The sequence below is a fragment of the Sporothrix brasiliensis genome (genome assembly GCF_000820605.1).
Source record: "Sporothrix brasiliensis 5110 chromosome Unknown Cont21, whole genome shotgun sequence".
NCBI classification, from domain to species: domain Eukaryota; kingdom Fungi; phylum Ascomycota; class Sordariomycetes; order Ophiostomatales; family Ophiostomataceae; genus Sporothrix; species Sporothrix brasiliensis.
Window position 1 is genome coordinate 2,660,400 of NW_024467140.1, and position 22,600 is coordinate 2,682,999.

At 59.2% G+C, this 22,600-nt stretch overlaps 9 protein-coding genes and 1 non-coding gene across 10 annotated transcripts; 4 read left to right on the forward strand and 6 right to left on the reverse strand.

Moving 5' to 3' along the window:
- Nucleotides 1-43: 43 nt before the first annotated feature.
- On the reverse strand, nucleotides 44-3,074 carry SPBR_04633 (brct domain containing protein; the record flags this gene model as incomplete). The annotated part of the gene is made up of 2 exons (XM_040762910.1): nucleotides 44-2,932; nucleotides 3,012-3,074. 2 exons carry the CDS (start codon nucleotides 3,072-3,074, stop codon nucleotides 44-46), a joined length of 2,952 nt encoding a protein of 983 aa, XP_040615802.1.
- Nucleotides 3,075-3,965: 891 nt separating this feature from the next.
- On the forward strand, nucleotides 3,966-5,354 carry SPBR_04996 (uncharacterized protein; the record flags this gene model as incomplete). The annotated part of the gene is made up of 1 exon (XM_040763273.1): nucleotides 3,966-5,354. The coding sequence occupies one exon, from the start codon at nucleotides 3,966-3,968 to the stop codon at nucleotides 5,352-5,354; it is 1,389 nt and encodes a 462-aa protein (XP_040615803.1).
- Nucleotides 5,355-5,357: 3 nt separating this feature from the next.
- On the forward strand, nucleotides 5,358-5,930 carry SPBR_05346 (uncharacterized protein; the record flags this gene model as incomplete). The annotated part of the gene is made up of 1 exon (XM_040763623.1): nucleotides 5,358-5,930. The coding sequence occupies one exon, from the start codon at nucleotides 5,358-5,360 to the stop codon at nucleotides 5,928-5,930; it is 573 nt and encodes a 190-aa protein (XP_040615804.1).
- Nucleotides 5,931-6,676: 746 nt separating this feature from the next.
- On the forward strand, nucleotides 6,677-7,325 carry SPBR_05318 (uncharacterized protein; the record flags this gene model as incomplete). Its single annotated transcript, XM_040763595.1, has 2 exons — nucleotides 6,677-6,947; nucleotides 7,081-7,325. The coding sequence occupies 2 exons, from the start codon at nucleotides 6,677-6,679 to the stop codon at nucleotides 7,323-7,325; spliced, it is 516 nt and encodes a 171-aa protein (XP_040615805.1).
- Nucleotides 7,326-7,760: 435 nt separating this feature from the next.
- SPBR_09552 lies at nucleotides 7,761-7,858 on the reverse strand. The gene has a single exon. It is a non-coding gene; the product is annotated as a tRNA-Ser (tRNA).
- Nucleotides 7,859-8,781: 923 nt separating this feature from the next.
- On the forward strand, nucleotides 8,782-9,388 carry SPBR_05331 (uncharacterized protein; the record flags this gene model as incomplete). Its single annotated transcript, XM_040763608.1, has 4 exons — nucleotides 8,782-8,971; nucleotides 9,040-9,136; nucleotides 9,205-9,278; nucleotides 9,339-9,388. The coding sequence occupies 4 exons, from the start codon at nucleotides 8,782-8,784 to the stop codon at nucleotides 9,386-9,388; spliced, it is 411 nt and encodes a 136-aa protein (XP_040615806.1).
- A 337-nt stretch (nucleotides 9,389-9,725) lies between these two features.
- On the reverse strand, nucleotides 9,726-12,382 carry SPBR_04679 (uncharacterized protein; the record flags this gene model as incomplete). Its single annotated transcript, XM_040762956.1, has 6 exons — nucleotides 9,726-10,812; nucleotides 10,892-11,138; nucleotides 11,468-11,564; nucleotides 11,742-11,870; nucleotides 11,922-12,167; nucleotides 12,230-12,382. 6 exons carry the CDS (start codon nucleotides 12,380-12,382, stop codon nucleotides 9,726-9,728), a joined length of 1,959 nt encoding a protein of 652 aa, XP_040615807.1.
- A 545-nt stretch (nucleotides 12,383-12,927) lies between these two features.
- Nucleotides 12,928-16,860, reverse strand: SPBR_04571 (uncharacterized protein; the record flags this gene model as incomplete). Its single annotated transcript, XM_040762848.1, has 3 exons — nucleotides 12,928-15,003; nucleotides 15,070-15,149; nucleotides 15,918-16,860. 3 exons carry the CDS (start codon nucleotides 16,858-16,860, stop codon nucleotides 12,928-12,930), a joined length of 3,099 nt encoding a protein of 1,032 aa, XP_040615808.1.
- A 495-nt stretch (nucleotides 16,861-17,355) lies between these two features.
- On the reverse strand, nucleotides 17,356-19,402 carry SPBR_04782 (uncharacterized protein; the record flags this gene model as incomplete). Its single annotated transcript, XM_040763059.1, has 2 exons — nucleotides 17,356-18,486; nucleotides 18,653-19,402. The coding sequence occupies 2 exons, from the start codon at nucleotides 19,400-19,402 to the stop codon at nucleotides 17,356-17,358; spliced, it is 1,881 nt and encodes a 626-aa protein (XP_040615809.1).
- A 698-nt stretch (nucleotides 19,403-20,100) lies between these two features.
- On the reverse strand, nucleotides 20,101-21,771 carry SPBR_04902 (MFS transporter; the record flags this gene model as incomplete). The annotated part of the gene is made up of 2 exons (XM_040763179.1): nucleotides 20,101-20,310; nucleotides 20,377-21,771. 2 exons carry the CDS (start codon nucleotides 21,769-21,771, stop codon nucleotides 20,101-20,103), a joined length of 1,605 nt encoding a protein of 534 aa, XP_040615810.1.
- Between the last annotated feature and the right edge of the window lie 829 nt (nucleotides 21,772-22,600).

The window sequence follows — 22,600 nt, forward strand, 5'->3', positions numbered from 1 at the left end:
ACGATTTATACCTTCCTATCGTTTTGTATCACCGATGCCTACCTCACCGCAACCGGCTGCTTCGTCGCACGCTATGCCGCGCCTCGGCCAGTGCCTCTTCGGCCGTACCTGCGCGCAGTGCAGCATTGTCCTCCCTGCGACCAACGGCCGATGTCGTTGGCCTTGCCTCTCCCGTGTTCGCGTTGCCCGGATGGGGGTCCGCACCGCCCATGATTTTGCGCATCAGCTGCTCCCGTATCCGCTCGGCCTCGGGGTCGAGGTACTGCACCTGGTTCTGTGTCGGCGGCAGGTCGGAGACGCCGGCGACAGCACTGCCGTCGTACCCGCGCGGCTCCGCCAGCACATCGTTTTCCGGCACGGACATGCCCAACACGCTGCTGTGGGACCGACCAAACCCGGATCCCCGTTTGGTTTGTTGGGGCGGCAGCAGCTGCTGGTTGGACGGCTGCTGCTGGAGAGCGGCGATGGACTTGGCGGGCGCGCCGCCGGTGTCTCTGATGAGGTCGTCAATGGAGATCCCCATGGGAATGGCTGGCTGGTGGTATTGGTGGCCGAGGCCGTCGCTGGCCACACGGCCAAGAACAGGCCGATGGACGGCCTTTGTGGATGCTGCTGCTGTCCTTGCTGTTGCGCTTCGCTTCATCGTCGTGGATGTGTTTGTTGACTTTGGCTGCTGCTGCTGCTGCTGCTGCTGCTGTTGCCGTTGCAGGTTCTGTTGTCGCATCTGCTTAAGCGGCGACACTTTGCTACTGCTCACGCCTCCTCCATCGTCGCTATCGATGAGGCCGTCCGAGTCACCGGCGGCCGAGTCGGCAATTTCGCTGTGCACGCGGTTCAGTGGCTGTCGCGGTTTCGGCTGTTGCTGTCGTAGCAGCTGTGGTGCTGGTGCTGGTTCAGGTTGCGCCAATTCGATGGGTCGCCGAGAAGGCGGCGAGTCGGAATCGGACCGAAAGGGATTATTGACGAGCGGCTGCTGTGCTGCTGATGGAGCCACAGACGACGTTTGCAGGTCGACGTCTTTGTTGTACGTTGTCTGCGCAGCGGCAGCCGTCGTCGTGCTGATCGGCGGGAGAAGAGGCTCCTCCTGGTGAGACTGGGCTGTTTCATAAGGAGCCGTCGGGTCCAGGTCCGTCTCGTTTCCGTTGTTTTTCGGACCGCCTTCCTCGTCTTGTTGACCTTGGGCACCGGCGGAATGCAACGTTCGAGGACTAGCCACGACGAGGGTCGGGACGGTGAGTGCCAAAGTCGGCTCCGGATTAGATGGTTCTGCCTTCGCCGTGGATGGCCGGACAGCCGGGCCGTTGAGGCTGCTTGGATTTTGCCGTAGCTGTGGGAAGAGGTAGTCACCGACGGGGACCAGTGTACCTGACTTGATACAGGCTTGTAGCCACTTGGCCTCTACGACGGGCACCTTCCAGGAGAGTGCGAGCTCGAGTTTTTGTTTTCGCACTGCCGGCAGCGACGTCACTACGAGCACGGAGCACTGCGCCGTGAACCGCTCCTCGTACTTTGCGCCGAGCTGCCGGACAGTCTTGTCAATCTGGTTGAGATCAACGCCTGTGAAGCCCGATGAGCAAATAGACAGCGTGTCGAAACCTGGGATGGGAAATACGGCGAATGGACGGCCGATTGTGCCTGGATTCGGCGTTTGCGCCAGTGCTATGGAAGGCCCTCCACTGAGTGCGTACTGCTTCTTGTGCAGGCACCGTTCGATAAAAAACTCTGTGACAAGGAGGACGTCGTCGGCCACGGCCGGATGTGTTTCCGGCCGCTCCTCTTGTGGCACAATGACGTGCTGGAAGAGTGGTGCATCTGGCCGTCTTGTAGCAATTGCCGCCATTTCGGCGAGGGACGACGCAATGGCGCCGCCCATGGTCGCCACAGCACCAGCGAGGACGTTGCTCCGCTCCGGGCTGAAGCCGTGTATACAGAATATGGACGTGGAGAGCACACCCCCGTTCGATACGTCCTCAGCAGGTGGCGCTGGTACTTTTTTTGGTGGCTTCTGAATTTCGGCGACGTTTGTCGGCTTGGATGAGACCGCAGCTGGCGTTGCACTCTTCCTTGCATCTGTGGAAGCGGCTTGGGGCGGAACTGGCCCGGCCGCAGGGGATGGCTGTGCTGGCTTTCCTAGAATGTCTCCCCATAGGTCGTCCCGCTGCACAGAGAGCTTCTGGCTTGTTGTTTTGCGCAGTTTTCGTTGACCATTCTGCTTTTCGGCGGCAGCTGCCTGGGCGGCGGCATCGCGTAGACGCTTGCCGAGGATCGAGGCTGTCCGCTCGGCGTTGTTGCGCCCCCACGCGTCTTTGCCCCGTTCGTTGGCCGGGAGGCGTGGATCGTACTTGGACTCGTCCAAGATCATGCCGCGCGCCACGCTGTCGTGCAGCCACTCAATGGCCACGGTCTTGATGTTCCAGTGCAGCGCCGCGTTGTACTTTTTGCCCTCGGGCTTGTTGACAATCAAGTGTGTCACGGCGCGCGTCAGGTCGCCGCTGTAGACGCCGCCGTTGTCGACGATCAAGGCAATGACGGCCTGCCGGTCCTCTTCTTCAAAGCCCGTCACGGAGCACAGCAGCCGGCCGCGCTTGGCCGCCGAGGCGTCCCCGGGCGCACCACCACCCTCATTGTTGTTGCCGTCCGCACCAGCCTCGTCGGCTTCGTCTGGTCCAGCGGGAAGACCGCCGTGGACTTCAAACGTGCGCAGTTGCCAGGCTGCCTCGAGCGCGGGGAAGTCGATGGGGGCGTCGCGTGTCCAGAGATCTCTCACGGCGTCGACCCAGCCGACGCACATGGGCTTGATGTCTGGGCGGTCGAGGGCAACATGGCGGTATTTGGGAGTGTTGTAGTCGCCGACGATAAGGTGGGTGACCTCATGGGTCAAATCGTTTTTGTGGACGCCGCCGAGTTCTTCGACCTTTTTGGCGAGGGAGGTCTGGAGTTGTTAGAAGGCACGCTGCGGGCCCAACGCACGGGACACAGCTCCGTAGAGCCAGATCAATGTAGAGACGCACCCTGAGGTCGACGGGAATGCTGGTGCAGCAGAGGACGACGCCTGCAAACGGCGCAGATTCCATGGACGGGACCGCCGGCAGGCAGAGCGAGACATGAGACGGCGGCAGATCGCAGAAGACGGCGTTGTTGGCGAGGAACAGGAGTCATGCGTCGTGTGTCATGCGTCGTGTGTCATGTATCGTTTACCGTTGTCGTCGTGGGTGAGCTCCTAGTCTCAATCGTTGGTCGTCAAGTCGTGTCAGTGCGTGTTTGGCGTTTTTGGTGGTTTGATGTTTTTGGTTGTCTTCATTTTCAGCCATTTTAGGTGGAATCGTCGCGTCGCGTCAAGATGCAGACAGAAAGTGCGACTGGCTACCAAAATGACGCGGCGATTAGTCATTAGCGGAGTGGCCGCTAGCGACAGAGCTGGAGGCAGGCACGACCCCGCTAAACGCAGACAACATCTACTGTCTGACGGCTTCCTGGTTTTGTCAACAACGACGCAACACGTACTGGAGACGGTTGTCTAACCTATTCTTTGCCAAAGACCGCATGGCAAGCTGCTATGATAGAAATGCCGTGAACATTTCTTTGAGGCCAGGCCCAGTTCGTTGCATCTTATCAGATAACAATGGAGACCTTTTGTACCAAGTCGCTGACTTCCCGGGCGGGAAAGATCGACCGTGATGATGATGCCTTGTACGGGTAGCTCTTGCCTATGTTTTGGACGAAGCAAGCGCCCGGTCGAGCCTTCCTGTTGGCCGTCCGTTTGCTGGCTGCATCATTACTATGGTGACGTTGCCTCATTGTCAATCCCCCTTTTCCTTCTCACGATACTTTAAGAAACACCATCTACAGCACTTCGCTGCTGTCTCTTGTTTTGCTACCGCAACTGAATTAACTACTCCCTTTCGCCTTCACAACATCAGCTTACATGACTCTCGATCCTTGACGAGTGTACTCTCGACTCCAAGATGCCGGCAATACTGCGCTGGGTGCCCGACCTGGCCTTGACGCCGACGGTACGGTGGAGGATACGAAGTCTCACCAAGTTCATTATGGGCCTTACGGTCTTTTACGGCTTTATGATTTTATTACAGCCTCGATTTTTACCGCCGCAGTTGTGGGTCGGCGACACAGCGTGGCGTTTCGTCCCCGTTCATCCGCACCCCATCACGAAGCTGATTGAGGATGCCCAGTCCGAATGGCAGCGGATCTTGGACAGCGGCGTCAAAAGCACTCCCGAGGCCGCACGCGAGTACCGCAGGCGCCGCGGCCGCGACCCGCCGCCCGGTTTTGACGCCTGGGCGTCGTCGGCCTTGCGGTCAAATTCGGTGATTGTGGAGCGATTTTTCGACCGCATCTACAAGGATCTCGCGCCATTTGGGGCGCTGCAGCCCAGTGAAATGCGCTTCATGACGTATTCGCAGCCAAACGTGATCCGGATCCGCGACGGCCGGGTGGACTTTTATGCCGACTACACGGGCAATACCGGTTGGCTCAGGACATGGGCCAGTTTTGTGGAGGAATTTGCTGTGCATTTGCCGGACATGGACATCCCCGTCAATGTCATGACCACCCCGCGGCTGGCCGTCGACCGCCAGACAATCAACGAGACGTCTTTTTTCAAAGATTCGATGCCCGGCGGTCGCCGTGCGCTCGACGACGTCATCGTCACCTACTCAGGCTTAAAGGACAGTCCCTCCGTCCACCCTGGCAAAATCAAGCTCAATTATACCCATGACTGGGAGACATCTGGCCTCAGCGGCGATCCAAAGGCGTACTGGCTACAGTACCGCAGAACCTGTCCTCTAGGCAGCGCTGCCCGTGATTTGGGATTGAGCTTAGAGCCAAGCATCCGTGAGGTCTTCCCCGGCAAACTCAACCCCAATTATACGACCAGTGGATACATAACCAACGTGACCGCAGCGCGTGATCCGTGCCATCAGCCGTACATACGGGCCATGTACGGACTCTTTGTTGAGTGCGAGCATGTCTCGACGAGCAGCTCCCTGATGCCCATCTTTTCGGGCAGCAAGCTTCCGGGGAACAACGACATCCTGCTGCCAAGTACTGTTTACCTGGACAAGAAGAAAACGCCTCTCGTCTTTGACGAAGCGAATACACCCGCTTGGAGCGCCAAGATGGACCGCCTGTACTGGCGGGGCCAGGCAACCGGCGGCGTGGCTCGAGCGCACAGCTGGTGGCGGTTTCAGCGGCACCGGTTTGTGCAGATGACCGACGGCGTCCGGGCACGCGAATTCTACAACGACGGCAAGATGAATGCGCCGAGTTTTAACTTGCCGGACGTCGACGATTACAAGTGCATGTACCCGGAAGCCTTTCAGCACCATGACATCTAGAACATGCGGACGTGGCTACAAGGGGCGACGGACATTGGATTCTCGGACATGATGTGCAATCCGCGGCTGTACATGGATTCGATCAACATGGTCCCCAACAAGACGTGCAACTACACGGACACGTTGATCAGCATCAAGCCTTGGCCGGAAGACGACGACTTCAACAAGCACAAGCTCTCGGCGGACGTTGACGGCACCATACCCAGCGCACAGTGGCTGAACCTGCTGAACGGGGGCACGGTGCCGATCAAAGCGACGCTCCTTGCCGAATGGCACGACGACCGCCTGCAGCCGTGGGTGCACTACGTGCCGATGGACATGTCCTTTATTGACGTGTACGGTCTCCTGGACTACTTTATCAAGCCCAAGAACCACAATTACGACGACTACGACCAGACGTCGCAGCGGATTGCCGAGGAGGGCGCTGCCTGGGCCGCGAAATGGCTGCGGCGCGAAGACATGCGGCTGTACACATGGCGGCTGCTCCTCGAGTATGCACGGCTGATGGACGACCAGCGCGAGCGCATGGGCTATGTGGGCGACCTCATGGACCGGGCCAAGGAGGGCCATGGCTAGTGGTGGGAATTATGATCCCGTTGCTTTGCGAATTCCTTTGGCCATTGATTTTTTTGCTTCCTTGTCAGCTCGAGTAATGTTGTTTTTGTGGTTCCGCACTTTATTTTCGCCGGCATTCTTCATTTTCCCGCAGTCTTTATTTTTTATTTGCCGTCGAATATGGGGAAGCGGGGACAGGATGACCGAGAAGGGGCACCAGGAGAAAAGGAAATAATTAAAGACCCTCGTCTTTTTGTGTTTAACCGTTTGGGTGGCGTGCACTGTATTTTGTTTTTCGCTACTGCTGTTTCACGTCATTAACGACATTAGCCCGTGCATCCTTGTCGAGCTTATTTGATTTCGTCCCTACTTTTAGTTGGTTCTATTTTCTATTTCTGGACTTTTTGGTAGTCGAGCGATTCGACATGCAACTGCCGGAGACGCAAGGCAGACCGAATGGAGTAATTATCTATTGCACGATCCGCCGTCTGCGAATACCAGCTCGCGTCTAGAAGATAGTGTCACTTGACAGTATTACGAGTGCAACTCTTATTTCTCCTCTCTGATTTTCGTTTACGGATCACTGCCACTATTTGCTCGGTACCCCCATTCTTGGCGCAGTTTTTTCTGCGTTTCTTGTCTCTTTCGTTCTTACTTTGGCCCTTTCCTCTTCTTTTTGTTGTCTGGCATTTCTCTTCTCTTTTGTTCGTCCCCTGCCGTCTCACCTCGACATTCCTCCACTACCCCCATTCCAAGCTCACCTCACAATGGTCGCCGCCACGTCTCTCCTCGCCCTGGCGTTTGCCGCAGCCACCGGCCTCGCCGTCCCCCTCGACGTACCGGCCGGCTACAAGACCGTCTACATCACGTCCAACGTCAACGCCAAGTTCGTCGTCCAGCCCAAGGCGGCCAAGGCCGGCTCGGCTGTCGTCGTGCAGACCCTGACGAGCAAGCCCGAGCAGCAGTGGTACGTCAAGGACGGTGCCAGCAAGATCCAGCTGGCGGGGACGACGCTGTGTCTGGATGCCGGAGCCAAGTGTAAGTAGCCCCCGTCCCCCCCACGCCAAAGGCCGCTGTGTCGCCGCTGCAGCAAAGGCGGAGAGCAGGCCGCCTCTCCACATCTCCCAACACACATTTGCTGACATTTTCAATGTTGCGCTGTGCTCCCCAGCCAAGTGGAAAGACATGGCCGCCCTGGTGATTAACGACTGCGCCGACACGGCCGAGGGTCAGAACTTTGACGTCAAGGCGGACGGGCGCATCGCGGTGGCGGCGTCGAGCCCGCAGGAGTGTGTGGACCTGCAGTACATGCGGGCGACGGCCAACAACCCGGTGGGCCTGTACTCGTGCGCGGGCCTCGGCAACGCGGGCGCGGGCGACAAGGGCATCAACTGGCCGCTGGTGGCGGCGACATAAGAGGACGGGGAACGGGGCTGGAGAGACGTGCTGAGGCCAGGTTGTGGAGAGGCGACAGAGGCGCAATGGTGGACTTTCCAGGCGTTTGTAGTTGGTCGGTGGATGACGTTGCAACACAAGGCAACAGCTGAATGTGCTACTAATCGCTTCCACGCCCCCGATACCGTTTTGTGTTTTGTGCTGTTGGTGAATGTGCTGTCACGATTCTTTTCCTGTTTGGGCACTTACACGAAGTTAGCGTACATTGAGGCATCGCCATTCACTGAATTACAGCAGTGTTCTCTTGAAATACATATGACGACCTGTTTCGGAGTTCTCCGCTTGTTTTCATAAGAAAAAAAAGTCAAAAAACTCCTGAATTGAAAATTGCTGCCTTTGAGTCCTTCTCGTGCTCCCAAAAAGAAATATCGACACAAAAAATGACAAAAATAAAAACGACACAGGCATGGTTCGAACATGCGCGGCCGAAGCCATGAGATAGGATTGAATCAGGAAATTCAAGTCTCACCCATTAACCACTCTGGCACTGTGCCTTTTTCAGTTAGAATTGTAAATATTCAGCGCTAATTTCAGTTTATTATACCAAGATGTGATGGTCACATGACAGGCCTTGTATTTCGGCAAGAACGTTCGGACAACGCCTAAAATAGATATTTGTGCGTCAAGGAGGCGTGCGTCAAGGGAGCTTTTAGACAAAGTATGGGCTTTGTGTTCTTTTCAATTCCAGGAATGACGGTGGGGACGCAGTGCAAAAAGAAAATGGGCTGAGAGAAAAAGGAAACAGGAAAAAGGAAAGAGGAAAGACACGACAGATGAATCGAGAGCGAGAAAATAGTTTCCGTTTCATTTATATATGAAGGTTGAAGGAGACCGGGCCACGTCGCCGTTTGTCTCTGGTCGATTGCTGTCGTTAACCGTTTGTTTGGGCAGATGCCGTGTGCCGGTTTGTGCAACAATTCGGACCCAACGACAAAAATGAGTGGCACCGGTAGTGGCACCTATAGTTGATACTACAATTGGGACTTGTGGAAATTGTTGGTAAAGAGGCGCATTTGGTGCCTCGTACATCTGCTGAAGCGACATCACGACCATAGAAGATGCAAGGAGACAGCAACAAGAGCGGATGTTTGTGAAAGGAAGCGAGAATGAGGGATCCCATCAGGGCATGCTTTACTGGTTGGGACATAAACAATATAAGACTTAAATCTAAATACATGGGGCGCAGCGTCCGGCTGCACTGGACGGAAGACCAGACCCATGGGGCTGTCTAGATGGCGAAGACGATTGAACCGCTGTAATTAGCCATGCGGGAGAAGGGGACGTAAGTATGGAAACGAGGTTTTATTTGTCTGTGACGTGATGCAGTTCAATCTTCTATAGTTAGGTCGTCACGTTCGCACCTTTTGTTACTTCTTTCGTCGTTTCGCCATAGACGCCTCACACCACCATCCCCACGATGAAGCTCGCCTCCCTTTTCGTCGCCTTGTCGTCGGCATCCACGGTCTGGACAGCCACTGCGCCTGGTGGTGAAGACATTATCGTCGATATCACGCATAAAGTGGCATGCGACCGTAAAACGCGCATCAACGACGTCATCTCCATGACCTACTCTCTCAGCCTGCTGGACGGGACCAAGATCGAGTCAAGTAGGTACCGCAGGCGGTCATGGGCAGGACGGTGATGCTACCAGCCATGCTGACAAATGGACGGACAGCCGCTCCCGGTGAGACGTTTACCTTTACGCTGGGTGTCGGGGAAGTGATTGCCGGCTGGGACATAGGCTTGCAGGACATGTGTGTGGGCGAGAAGAGGTGAGCTCAGGGCGACGAACACCGTCCCCTGTCCACAGAGTCCCCTGACATACTGACAAGCCGGCCAGAAAACTCACAATTCCGCCTGCGTTTGGTTACGGCCCGGATGCCGTCGGGCCCATTCCGGGCAACTCCACGCTTGGTACGTCTCCATGCACGTTGCATTGTCTGTTTTTGTGGCTACCTTTGGCTAACGTGGCAGTCTTTGACACCGAACTCATCACCATCAAGGGCGTGCCCAAACCGACCTAGTCAGCGCCACCTCCATAGACGTCTAATGGGACGCGGTCGACTTCAGATAGTACTATGGCACGCATCCAATGTACCACTTGCATCACATCTAAGATGACAAGGCGTCACTTTCTCCGTGATATTTAATGAAAAATGTAACATGAGTACTCTCTCTCAGAGTCGGGCATCACTTGATCGACCAGGGGGAAGATAGGCCGGTCAATTCTCCCCGTCTTTCCACTATCATAACATTTTAATCACTGTACATTGCAATGACGTCTTCGTCAGTTGATCACGATGAACCATATATACAGGCCTGACTACAAAGAAAATCAGTGTCTTCTCGCCGTCCAGGACCTCAATCACAGCCAACCCAGGTGTGGTCGTCCTCGTACATGTTGACGCCCTTGCCGTCCTGCTTCCACACCACGCCGTCCTTCATCACAAAGTCGACGCGCCGAAACGCCCGCAGGTCCTCGCGCGGGTCCGTCGCCAGCGCAATCAGGTCCGCGCGCACGCCCGCGGCCAGCCACCCAAAGGGCACGCCGCACAGCGCGCCGCCGCACGCCTCCCAGCCGCCCACCGTGCACGCCTCCAGCACGTTCTCGAGCGGGAGCCCGCAGCCCTCGACCAGGAGCTCAAGCTCGCGCGCGTTCTGGCCGTGCGGGTACGTGCCCGTGTCGCCGCCGACGGCCAGGCGGACGCCCAGCCGGTGCGCGAGCGTGGTCTGCGCGAGGATCGCGGGGAACCGCTTGGCGTGCAGGCGCTCGCAGACGGCCAGGGTCGGCACAAGCAGGCAGCCGCGGTCCGCCATCTGCCGGAACAGGGCCGCGTCGGCGTAGTAGGCGTGCTCGATGGTGTGCACGCCGGCGGCGACGGCCATGCGCGCGCCCTCGAGGGTGCCGGCGTGGCAGGCCACGGGCGCGCGGCCGAGGCGGGCCTCGCGCACGATGGCGTCCATCTCCTCCTGCGCAAAGACGACAATGTCCGGGTTGGGGTCGGCCGGCGGGTGCGTGGCGCTCACCACGTACGGGTGCTGCTGCGCCGGCGGGTAGCGCATGATGCGCCGGCGGTAGTCGGCAAAGAACTTGATCACGTCGGCGCCCGCCGCCAGCCGCCGCCGCACCGCCTTGCGCGCCTCGTCCACGCCGTCCACGGCCTCGCCGCCGCGTGGGTAGCACACGCCGTTGGCGTGGTTCTCCGTGCGCAGCTCGTACGAGCCGGTGCTGGCGAGGGCGCGCGTGGCCACAAACAGCCGCGGGCCCGGGATGAGCCCCCGGTTGATGCAGTCGCGAATCTGCGCGTCCGCCTCGCCCATGGACTCGGAGCTGAGGTCGCGGTACGTCGTGTAGCCCGCGAGAAGGGCCGTGCGGCAGTGCTGCGCGGCGCGCAAAATGCGCTCGGCATTGCTCTCGTCGCGCTTCTGGTTCAGCGACGGGCGTTCGCTGGTAAGGGGTAGCATTAGCACTGTAAACAAGAGGAAGCTCAAAGATAAAGAGAAAACAATCTCCGGCCGGGACGCACTCGTAGCTGTGCAGAAAGATGTGGGCGTGGGCGTCCACAAGACCCGGCATCACCACTTTGCCGCGCAGGTCAATGTCGCCGGCGGGCACAACATCACCCAGAGCGCCCGGCGAGCGCTGCTCGACCTTGACGATATTTCCCGAGACGGGGTCGACCGTGACGGACACGTCGGAGACAAACTTCTTCTGCTTTGGGTCGAAGAGTGTCGACGTGTGCACTGTGTATGGAGCAGACATGGTGTTGCGAGCTGTGGGCGGATCGAAATGTCGTCTCGTATATGCGGTCTCGTATTGTTTTGGTGGACTCGGGCAAACAAAATAACTGCTTGTCCTGGGGCTCTCTTTTATTGCCAACTTTTCTTTGATTCTGCAGCTGCATTGTTCATCTTCTTGTTGTTAATTTCTCACTTACCTCGGACACATGTCTACGCCTATCGCAACTAGACGAGCCGTTCTCCGAATACGTCGTAGCTTGCCGCTGTTTAGCCGTTCCTGGTCGTGTTAATCGATGCGTAGATCGGCCTGGCTCCTAGTCACGGCAACCCCACGCGCGCATAACTCCGGTCCTCTCACTTACATGCATTTGAGGAGACCTGCTCCACAAGGTCGTTCCGGAGAAAGTGTTGCCGCCCGTTGGAAGCATTCGTATTGACCTCTCGCTCATCACCGTTTGTCTATGCCGAGGACAAATTTTGTGGTGACTGTCCTTGGCTGTATTCCAAGCTCTAGGTTTTGCCACAAAAAATAAATCCAAGACTCAATAGCAAGGTATGAAAGTGGCCAAGGCCCCAAGATAAAGACATAATTAAAAAAGAAACTCTGTAAAGAAACACACAACCAGCACCACCTACACCCCATCCAAAATGCCCATCTCCGTTGTCGTCGGCGGCGACGTCGTCATCAATGGCCCGCTGCACCGGCCCGTTGCCGCCAACCCGGTCTACCGCGAGCTGCACACCGCCGACGCCAACTTTGTGAACCTCGAAATGCCGTTTGCCTCACCAACGGCCGCCGGCAACACAGACACCTACGGCGCCGAGAAGCTGATTGCGCTGCACGCGGATCCGTCGCATGCGCCCGTGCTGCGCGATCTGGGCTTGGACGTCGTGACGGTGGCCAACAACCACGGCATGGACTTTGGCGTGGGCGGCCTGCGCACGACCCTCCACGCACTGGACGGCGTCGGGGTTGCCCACGTCGGCGGCGGCGAGACCCAGGCGGAGGCCTTTGACGCTGTCGTCCAAAAGGGCATCGCCCTTCTCGGCGTCACGACGACGCTACCCAACGGCAGCGGTGCCGGGCGCGCGCGACCTGGCCTCGCCGGCGTGCGCGTCTTCACAAAGTACGTGGTGGACACGGTGTCGCTGGACGAGTCGCCCGGGATGGCGCCGTTTGTGGAGACGCAGACGTACGCGGCGGACGAGACGGTGATGCTGGACGCGATCCGGCAGGCGGCCGCCCGCCCAGACGTGTCGGTCGTCGTCGTCGGCATTCACTGGGGCGTGCCGTATGGGTGGGTGGCCGCCACGCAGGACGAGATTGCACAGTACCAGCGGCCGCTAGCACGGGCCATGGTGGACGCCGGTGCGTCCGTCGTTGTGGGCCACCACCCGCACTGGTGCAGGGCGTCGAATTGTATCGCGGTGCACCAATCTTTTACAGTTTGGGCAACTTCATCTTTAGTAACGACATTGTGACGCCGGATGAGACGTTCCGGACATACCCGCCGTACGAATGGGGCAGTCTGCAAAAGACACTGTCGAACATTGGGTCTCTGGCGCGGCTCGAGTGGGACGAGGGCAAACTGACGGGCTGTGTCATGGTCCCAGTGACAGTGGAGGCCGACGGTGAGCCCGCCTACGCCACGGCGGCCGACGCTGAGGTGCTCGTGGCACGTGTGCGCAACATGTCGCAGGCGTATGGGGTGGCTGTTGAGCTAGTCCAGACCGACGACGGCCACTATGCCATTCGTGTGACGGAGGCAAAGTAAATAGAGCAAGATAATGTACGCAATCAGCTGTTGAAACGTTCATGCACTCAGCCCAGGATTCCCCACATCAACTCGACCAGGGTTTCCCATGGCTCGACATAGGCCGTGCCCGCTTTCCAGCGCGCGGCAAAGGATGCCAGGAGTGAAGACACGTGCAGGATGGGCCGCATGGCCGTTCCAATGTCGAGCAGTCCGTATTGCTGGTGGGCCAGAACATACAGGACCCAGACAATGCCGGCTTCGACGATGCGCTCGGCAGACATCCACAAACTAGAAATTCGGTGACGCGGGTTTTGGCGGGCGTATTCATTGAGCAAGACACACGCCGCGCCAGCCACAATTTGGAACAAACGGGAGCGGGTGGACAACTGCCCGCCTTTCAAGATCTCGTCGGGGAAAACGACGACCGGGTGCAGGGTCATGTAAACGGTGGCGGATTGGACGGACATTGGGGGTGTCGCTGTGGTATCGGCCAGGCGAGTGCGGGTCAGAGGAGGCGCCGCCAGGACTTGAAGGGGAACGAGAATCAGACTCTCGAGAAGATGGTCGGGGATTTGCGGCCGTGCCTCGAGATGTTGGCGGATCTGCATACAAGTCCGTAAAACGACCAGATCGTCGATGACAACCGATGACGCCGGGGTAAACGAGGACGAGAGCAGCTGTTGCCACTCCCATTCCCGGCTGCTTCCTCCACTGAAGCTGCTGCTCCGTCCAAGAAGATATTGGTCACAGAACGGCGAAGGCCGTCGAAAATGCAGGGACGTTCGGGCCTCCATGCGCAACATTGTCCGCTCCAGGCGCACAAAGTCGGCGTCGTCCTCGGGCGCGCGGTGGCGGAGATGGTAGCCTTCGCGTAGGTCAGCCAGCACGCTGATGGCGGTACCGAGAAGGTCCCAGAGCTGGCCGGACGTCGGCTGGATCATGTCACACAAGGCCAGCGTGGCCAAGGCCGTGGCCGTCCAGCGCGTTCGTTCCAGACTGTGAAGCGTGCTGATACCGTTCTCGTGTGTGCGCTTTGATTTCACAGTCGCCATACGTTTCACGTTTTTCAGGCCAGTCATAGTTTCCGCTTCGGCTCCCACCAGGGCCTGCACATCGTCGCGGAAGCGCATGGCCAGCATCGCCATGCGGCCTCCCTCGCCGCCGCACGCACCTGGGCAGAGGTCTCGCGAGGCAAGCGCTGTCGCAACAGCAAACACGGCCGTCGTTGCGTACGCGCCTGCAGTGCCGCGATGGGCGCTCGCCCACTTTAGCGGATTCTCGATGCCGCTGCCGGCGCGCTGCAGCAGGGCGGCCTCCTGCTCGGCGGGCAACAGGCTGTCGTAGCAGGGAGACGACGCGCCGACGACGGCCGAGTAGTGCTCGAGCAAGGCGCGCTGGGTGGCGAGGGGCACGAGGGCGTGCAGTTCTGCTTCTTTGCGGGGGTCGTGGAGGACGGACAGGGGCGGCGGCGGGCCGGCGGCCGTCGTGCCTCCTAATCCAAACATGTTGTTCCTCGAGTGAGAGGACAACGACAGAGGTAGATTCTGGAACACGCCGTCGGCATCCTTTTGCTGCAGAGAGCGTGGCAACGAAAGACTGTTGCCGCCGTTGACAGAATGCCGGTCGATGGCGGCATGGAGCACCGTCTCCGCCAGGCGTGCGGTGCTTCCTGGTCCGAGGTACGATGTGTGTGAGGGAACAACCGACGCCGACGATGGTAGCGACGATGCCAAGCCACGGCCGTCTCTACTTATGCCACTGACTGAATCGGCCTCCAGTGGTGGCGTCACTAGCAGGTGGTAGCCACGATTGCTTTCCGTTCCTTGTGCACGTGCAGGATGCGACCATGCACGTCCGCGCTGCAGCCCCTGCGACAGGTCCGCCAAGGCCGTGAGAGCAACAGCACCTTCGAGGTCGACGGTTGGTGACGGCACGGCCGCAGTCGCAGTCGCAGCCGCAGCCACAGCGGAGGACGCCTTCCGCGCTTCAACAGCTTCCAGGTCGCGCTTGAGCCCGGCGACACGTTGTTGCAGTAAATACAAATAGCTGCAGGGCACCTCCTGGCCGCGGGCATTGTCCCAGAAGAAGCACTCGACGTCAGCGAGACGGCAGTTTTTGCAGGCGGGGAACTGGAGATCGCACTGCAGGAGTGTGGGTGGTCAGGCAAGGGTGGTCAAAGAGAGAGTGAGAGGGGGTACAGAACATACGCGGATGCGCCTCTTGCGGCAGCGGATGCAGACCTGCGGGGCCGTCATGGCAATGGACTGGGTGGAGCTGGTGGTGATGGCTGTACGGTGCCGGAAGCAAGCGAGGGCTGCGCCAGGGTCCGCTCGGTCATGGCCGTGGTGGTGACACGGGGCAGCATGACAGCATGATATGAGAAGAGGGTCAGACGACGAGACGAAAAGACGATCGACGACGCATTGACTTTGTCGCTTTTGTTGACTCTTTCCTGCTGACGAATGGTTGATGTCTTTGGGAAGGAGCAGGCAAGGAGTTAAGCGAACACGGCAAGAGCGGCCGCCAACACCCGATCGCCACTTCCCCACAGGACCACCTGAGTCGCACTTTCCGTTCTCCATCGCATATACCCTAGCGTCGTGCCTGCCACGCTAGGTTTGCTGCACCGACGCAGATTAGCGAGCGAAGCACATCGCCGTCTTCTCTCTCCTTTTCGTTGTCCTGTTTGGACCTCGTTGCGTCTCCTTCTACGTCGATGACAAACGAAGAGCGACGTACATTACGTGTACATTACAGTTGGAAGTCATCGCTGGTGGTGGAGGCATTTTAAATTGTTCATTTGTCAGGCGCCTTTCTTGTTTCGTTTACACATTTTGTCATCTTCGTCTTGGAGGAAGTGAACGCAGCAAAGGCATCAAGCAAAAGGATGACGATCACGCCTCGGCCTTGTCTGTATTTAAGCATGGCTTCTTCGTCAATCCAAGATGAGGCTGCGGCAAACACAAAATCACCTCTCTAACCCAGACCGTCGAGCCGGCAAGTCACAAAATCAGTCAACAAACAAGACAGGGTACAACATGTCTTCCACATGCACAGCCTCCACCACCTCCACCACCTCCAAGGTCCCCATGGACGACGGCGCCCGCCTGTTCGTCAAGGTCCTGGGCGGGCCCATCACCAACACGGCCAAGCCGCTGCTGGTTGCGCTGCACGGCGCGCCGGGTTTGCTGTCCCACCGCGAGTCGGAGGCCACCTTTGCCTTTCTGGCGCCGCACTTCCGTGTGATTGCGTACGACGCGCGCGGCAGCGGCGCGTCCGACCTGACGCCGCCGTACACGCATGCGCGGTGGGTCCAGGACATTGAGAATCTGCGGACGTGGGCGGGCGCCGAGACGTTTGTGCTCGCCGGCCACTCGTACGGCGGGTTCGTGGCGCTCGACTATGCGCTGGCGCACGGCGACCGGCTGGCGGCCCTGGTGATCCGGGACACGTGGACGGACGGGCGGGCGGCGCCCATGGCAGCGCTGGCGCGCGCCGTGACGGATCCGCGTGTGGCGGGCCGGGTGGACGTGGAGCGGCAGATCCGGCTCTGGTCCGGGCGGCTGCAGGACGACGCCGAATTTGAGCGGGCCATTGTCGAGATTCTGTCGCTCTACGGGCCGCCGGACAGCACGGCCGCGGAGACCACCAAGGCGGCCGCCGCCAACCCGCCGCCTCTCGAAGGCGACGGCAGCGAGCGGCCGCTGTACAACTCCGCCGCGCAGAACTGGGCGTTTAGCCAGAACATGCCGCAGTTTTACGTGCGAGACCGTCTCTCGGAGATCAAGGCGCCCGCCCTCATCATGGTCGGGCGGCACGACATTGTGACGCCGGTGGCGTTCAGCGAAGAGATTGCACGGGGGCTGCAGAACGCGCAGCTGGTCATCTTTGAGGAGAGCGGGCACAATCCGGCGACGGACGAGCCTGCCAAGTTCCAGCAGGTCGTGCAGGGGTTTTTGGAGTCGCTGTAGATGGGCAATCCTGCACTTTCTATACATGTCAACAGATTAGCCACTCAACTGGCTATATCATTTCTCATATGCATCGTTCTTTTGTCTTGACGGTATATGTACGCCCGATGGAAGGTGTATTCCCAAATAAATCATAATAATACACTTGTTCGTCAGTACCCAGTGCTGCAGATGGACAGCAAAAGAACCACTCGTATACCGGTCATAAATGAGAATCCAGCATTGTTACCCGCTGACAGCCGTCAGATAGCCATCAGACAGCCGCTTCCTCAGCCCTGGTTCTAGAACAACGGTCCATGTTTTTCCAAAATCCACGGCTTGCTGACAGCAAGAACGGCGTTACGCGAGCCTGTGCGTTGCCCATCGGTGCTGTCCGTCCGAGTTGAGCGGTGGTTGGCACCTTTGCCAGATAGCCGACAACACGCCTCTGTACTCCGTATACCAGTCTATATACACCAAGTATACACCAGGTAGATGCCCATGTACCTTTCATCCAACATCATTCAAACCTCTGCCAATACGTCACACACACAGCGTTTTTTCGTCCACTACATCCGTCATCCCGCCATGTCTCAGCCTCGCCTCGTCAAGACCGTCCGATGCACCGGCACGCCGTACCAGATCGGCCTCGCGCACGGCCGGGCCGTCGCCGACCAGGTACACAAGAACGTGGCCACGTACACGGCCTTTTTCAACGAGACGGTCGGGCTCACGTGGGCGGAGGCGCGCGCGCGGGCCGTCGACCAGTTTGCCGGCCGTCTGGAGCGCTGCTACCCGGCAATTCTGGAGGAGATGCAGGGGATTGCCGACGGAGCCGGCGGTGGGCTGACGCGGGACGACGTGCTGACGCTGAATGTGCGGAGCGAGATTGCGCTGACCAACTACACGGACGGGTGCACGTCGCTGGCGCAGGAGGTGGTGGGCGCGGACGGCCGTCGGGTGTTTCTGGCGCAGAACTGGGACTGGCTCGAGGAGCTGCACGAGGGCATGGTGTCGTTTGATATAGTACCGGAGACGGCACCGGAGACGGCACCGGAGACCAGCGTCCAGCGCTTCGTGTTCCTGGGCGAGGCGGGCATCGTCGGCAAGATCAGCATGAACAGCGCCGGGTTTGGGCTCTGCATGAACGCGATCCGCTCCGGCGCGCAGGGCACGACCGACCGCCACCTGCCCGTGCACGTGCTGGCCCGGCGCCTGCTGCAGTACGCCACGTCGCTGGACGCCGCGCTGGCCATCCTCGAGACCGAGTTTGGCGCGGCCAGCTGCATCAACCTGCTGCTGGCGGACCGGTCGGGCCAGCACGCCGACATCGAGTGCTCGCCGTACGGGCACGCCCGCATTGATCCGGATCCTACCAAGCTCGCTGCCCATGGAAACGCCAGCAGCCGGTTCGTCGCACACACCAACCATTTGTACGGCACGGCGGCCCAGGGGCGTCCCGCCCAGCTGGTGGACCACCCGGCCGACAACTCGTTTGCGCGTCTGGCGCGGATGCAGGCCCTCACGCGCGCCGACGCAGCCGCCGGCGTGCCCGTCTCGTTTGCGTCCCTGCGCGCGCGCCTCAGCGACCTCGAGGGCGCGCCGTATGCCATTTGCCGCAGCCGGCCGCCGGGCGCCGTGGGCATGGAGCGGATGGTGACGCTCTGCACGATCCTGATGGAGCTGACGACGGGGCAAGGACGGGTGTCGATTGGGCGGCCGTGCGAGCCCGACATTCCCGTGATTGAGTGGCAGTTATAGGCAAATACATGTGACAATGTTTGGATAAAGATGGCTATATATCAACCGACTGTTATATACTTTTCTCTGTAGCACACACAGTGTACACGTCGCCAAACACGTCCACCTTGTCTCCCTCCGTCCATGTCTCTTCGTTTGGAAATGCAGACAGCTTGTTCGCCGCCAGGGATGGCAGAGGCGCATCGCCCGACCGGTACTTGACCACCCAGCGCTCTTTTCCGTTGTAGCCCTCCTGTCCCTGCTGTCTCTCATGTCCCTCATGTCCTTCATGTCCTTTATTAGCTGCCTCCAGCGTCTCTCGCTGCACAGTCAATGGCCCGCCGCCACGTGCCTGCACCATGGCAAAGTACTCGCGGCCCACCCGCCCGAGAAACGTAATGTTGCTCGTCGTCGTCGCAGCATCCTCCTCGCGCTTCACGATCCACGCCCGCGCGCCGTCCGTCGGCAGCGTCCGCCACACCTCCTCGTAGGCCGTGACGGCGCCGCCCCGTTCGGCGCACGCCATGCGCCCCGTCTCCAGGCTGTCGCTGTAGTGTCCGTCGCCGTTGCCATCGCCGTCGCGGTTCCCGCTGGGCAGGTCCTGAAACCAACCCTCGTCGGGGGCAAAGGCGTTGCGCGAGTCAATGGTGTGGTGCCAGCGGCAGTGCAGCTGGGGCGCGCGTGCGACAATGTCGCGCGTGCCGGCAAACGCCCAGTCGACGGCGTTGTCGCTTTTGACGACGCGCAGGTCCATAAAGTAGCCCCCGACGCTCATGACGAGAGTGGTCGTCGGCTCGGACGCCGGGTCGTCGCCCCAGCGGATGGAGAGGCGGGTGGAGAGGCGGGCCATTGTGGCATGGAAGGCGAGCGAGGGTGAGAACGAGGAGAATGTGGATGAGGAGGAGGATGCTTGGAGATGATGAGATGGCGAGGCGGCGACGAAGGATGGTGCTGGTGGGACATTGGATCGTCCTGTGCACTATTACTTGGTTTGTTTTGTTAATCAAATAAATCCAGGCCGCTTCCTTGATATTGCTGTCACACTGCGAAATGTACGATCGTTGTACACCAAAACGGAATGCGGAGAAACTGGTGAGTCTCGGCCGCACTCTTACACGTCCCAAAAGGGAATGCCTACGCGCCCACCCGTCATAGTGTTAGTCGTCGAAACGTGCGTATCTGCACCGCTATCTTGGTGGATGTTCCCCACAGTTTCCTGTGTCATTAGCGGGCATCGACCGATAACGGCAGTCGGGACGAAAGACGTGTTGATATGTCGAGAAATCATAACGAGAGCGCAACGACGCGTGTATTAATCGTTGAAGTAAAACAAAACACGCTGGAAATAATACGATAGCTCGAGCAGAGTGTTCTCAAAAAGACGTGTGAGCAGTAAAATTAAGGACCATTTATTTACATTTTTTTTTGAAGACGCGCAAAGAAAACAGGTTAGGGAGTCATAAAATAAAATAGCCAGTCGACGGCATTCCGCATGCTCATGTACAGGAATGCCCTCCCCTACACCTGCCATATCCATATCCATATTCATTACACGCCTACAGAGACGGTCGGGTCGTACTCGTCCTCGCTGTAGACACCAAAGTTGGCCGGCTTGCGCCACTGGGCACCGTACTTCTGCAGGACGGCGTAGGCGGGAATGACGAGCACACACAGGATGCCCTGGACGGCAAAGGACCACGTGTAGCCGCTGAACTCGACCCACGCGTAGATGAACCAGGGAACCAGGAACGCGGACAACTTCACGGTCAGCAACGAGCAAAGGAGAGAACGAACGGGTGGCCATAAGGTGGGCTCTGAACCTACATTGATGATGCACGAGTAGAAAATGGACAGCTCGTTGGCGTAGGTCGGGTAGTTGTCGACCATGTACGTGGTCAAGACGGTGTTGCCAATCTGCAGGCCCACGGCGTAGAGGAAGAAGAGGAGCTGGCCCACCATCCAGTGCCACCCGCGGTCCACCGACAGGCCCCAGAGGCCGCAGCCGAGGGCCGACAGCACGGCCGCCGGGTAGCCGAGCCAGAGGCGCATTTCGGGCGTGCGCTCGCCGGCGGGGCCTTTGCTGACGAGGAAGAGCACGAGCCGGTCGCTGGCGTGGCCGGAGCAAAAGGCCTCGGCAAAGAGGACGCCGACGACAAACCCCAGGAACAGCAGGCCCTGGACCTGCGGCGAGCGCTCCTCGTACGCCAGCGGCTCCATGGTCATGAGCGCAATGATCCACCAGTACTGCGCGTAGACGTACGCCAAGATGCTGAGCACAATGGTCGGGTACGCCCAGAGGCGGAAGACGACGACCCACGGCGAGCAGAGCGCGGGGTACGTCAGGCCGGCAATCCGGCGGACGTTGAAGAACGGCAGCTTCTGCGTGCGCGGCGCCGGCGCTTCCACGCTGCTGCCGCTGCCCGCCGCGCCAAACTCGATGCGCAGCATCTGCCGCCGCGGGTACAGCGTCTCCGGCAGCACAAACACCGCCAGCAGCCACAGCACGGCGTACGCCATCGTGACCTGGTACGCCACCCAGTACTGGTCGACGGACACGAGGAACCCGCCAAAGACGCCGCCCAGAAACGTGCCCATGTTGGCGGCAATGGCCCAGAGGCCGACGCGCTGGCCGCGCTCGTGCTGGAACGAGACGTCGTTGATGATGCTGAGGCCCAGGTTGCAGGCCGAGCCGGCGCCCAGCCCCTGGAGGAACCGCTCAAACATGTAGGCGCCGAGGCGCTGGCCGTGGATGGCCGTGCAGCCCGACGCCAGCAGCGCCACCGACGTGGTGGCGACCATGCAGATGCGGCGGCCGTAGATGTCGGCCAGGCCGCCCGACAGCAGCGGGCCGAAAATCAGGCCAAAGGCCGAGATGGCAAACGTCCAGTTGGTCTGGCTGTAGGTGGCGCCGAACTGCGCCTCGAGCAGGAAAAACGACGGGATGGGCGCCGTCGTGAGGTACGTCATCAAAAAGTACGACAGGCACGCAATGGCGATGCACACGTACTTGCGCCACAGCGGCCAGTTGAGCGGGTCGAGCGTGTCGCTGGTCGGCGTCGGCGACAGCGGGTTGCCGGCAGGGTCGAGGCGGGTCGTGAGGCTGCGGACGGCGTTGTTTGTGTTGGTGAAGTGGCCGGCATCGACTGTTGAGCCGGCCTTTTCCGAGTCCGAGGGAGCCATCTTCTCCTCGGCTGAATCGACAACAGTTGCGTTTTCCATGATGATCGTTCGTACGGAAGCCTGATGGACGACGAGAAGGGACAGCAAACGTCAATTCTGCGAGATGGAGATGGAGATGCTCACTTTATGTTCGACACCATACTGTTGTCCATGTCGCCTCCTCTTTCCATATCTCGGCAGGCACCGTGCACGGACGTTGGATCAAGTGCCGATTTGCAAATAGAAAGCGTGAAAAGAACGATTATACAAACGAAAAGGGACAAAGCCTGCGTGGGCCGTGATAAGCATCGTCCATACTCCCTGACTCGTTGTAAGTCCAAAGGCATTGCAGACCCTGGCCCTGTCGCGACTACATTCCCTTTTCAGTTTAACGCGCCTGTGCTCCGATCGGCGTCGACCGTCGTGTGGTCCCGGCCATGTTTTATTCCCCTCCTCTTTTGGTGTCTTTTGGCTGTCTCGTCTCGCCGCAGGAAACCGGCTCTAGCCAAAACTGGGCATGTATGCGACTTGTGTCGGCTTATCTGTCGTGTGTTTGTGTCGGCCTGTGGCCTTTCACTCTCGTTATCTGGCTGACCCGGAGCCGGGCTTATCTGTCTTGTGTAAATGTGTTCGTGACCGCCGTGACCATCCTCCATCCAACAAAAGCGGAGGCATCTGGGATGACCAGATAAGGACGGCATCCCCTGATCCCCTCTGGGATGCTCTCGTGCTTCCCCGCAGAGCCAGGCGGTTCCAGATTCCCGTTTCGTACTGCTGCGTTTGTTAGTGGCATCGTCATATCGTCGTCCCCTCCTTCGACTCGACACGTCCTCATCTGTCCGTCGTATCTCAAACGAAGAGGAATCAAGAGATGCCGACAGCATCCCGA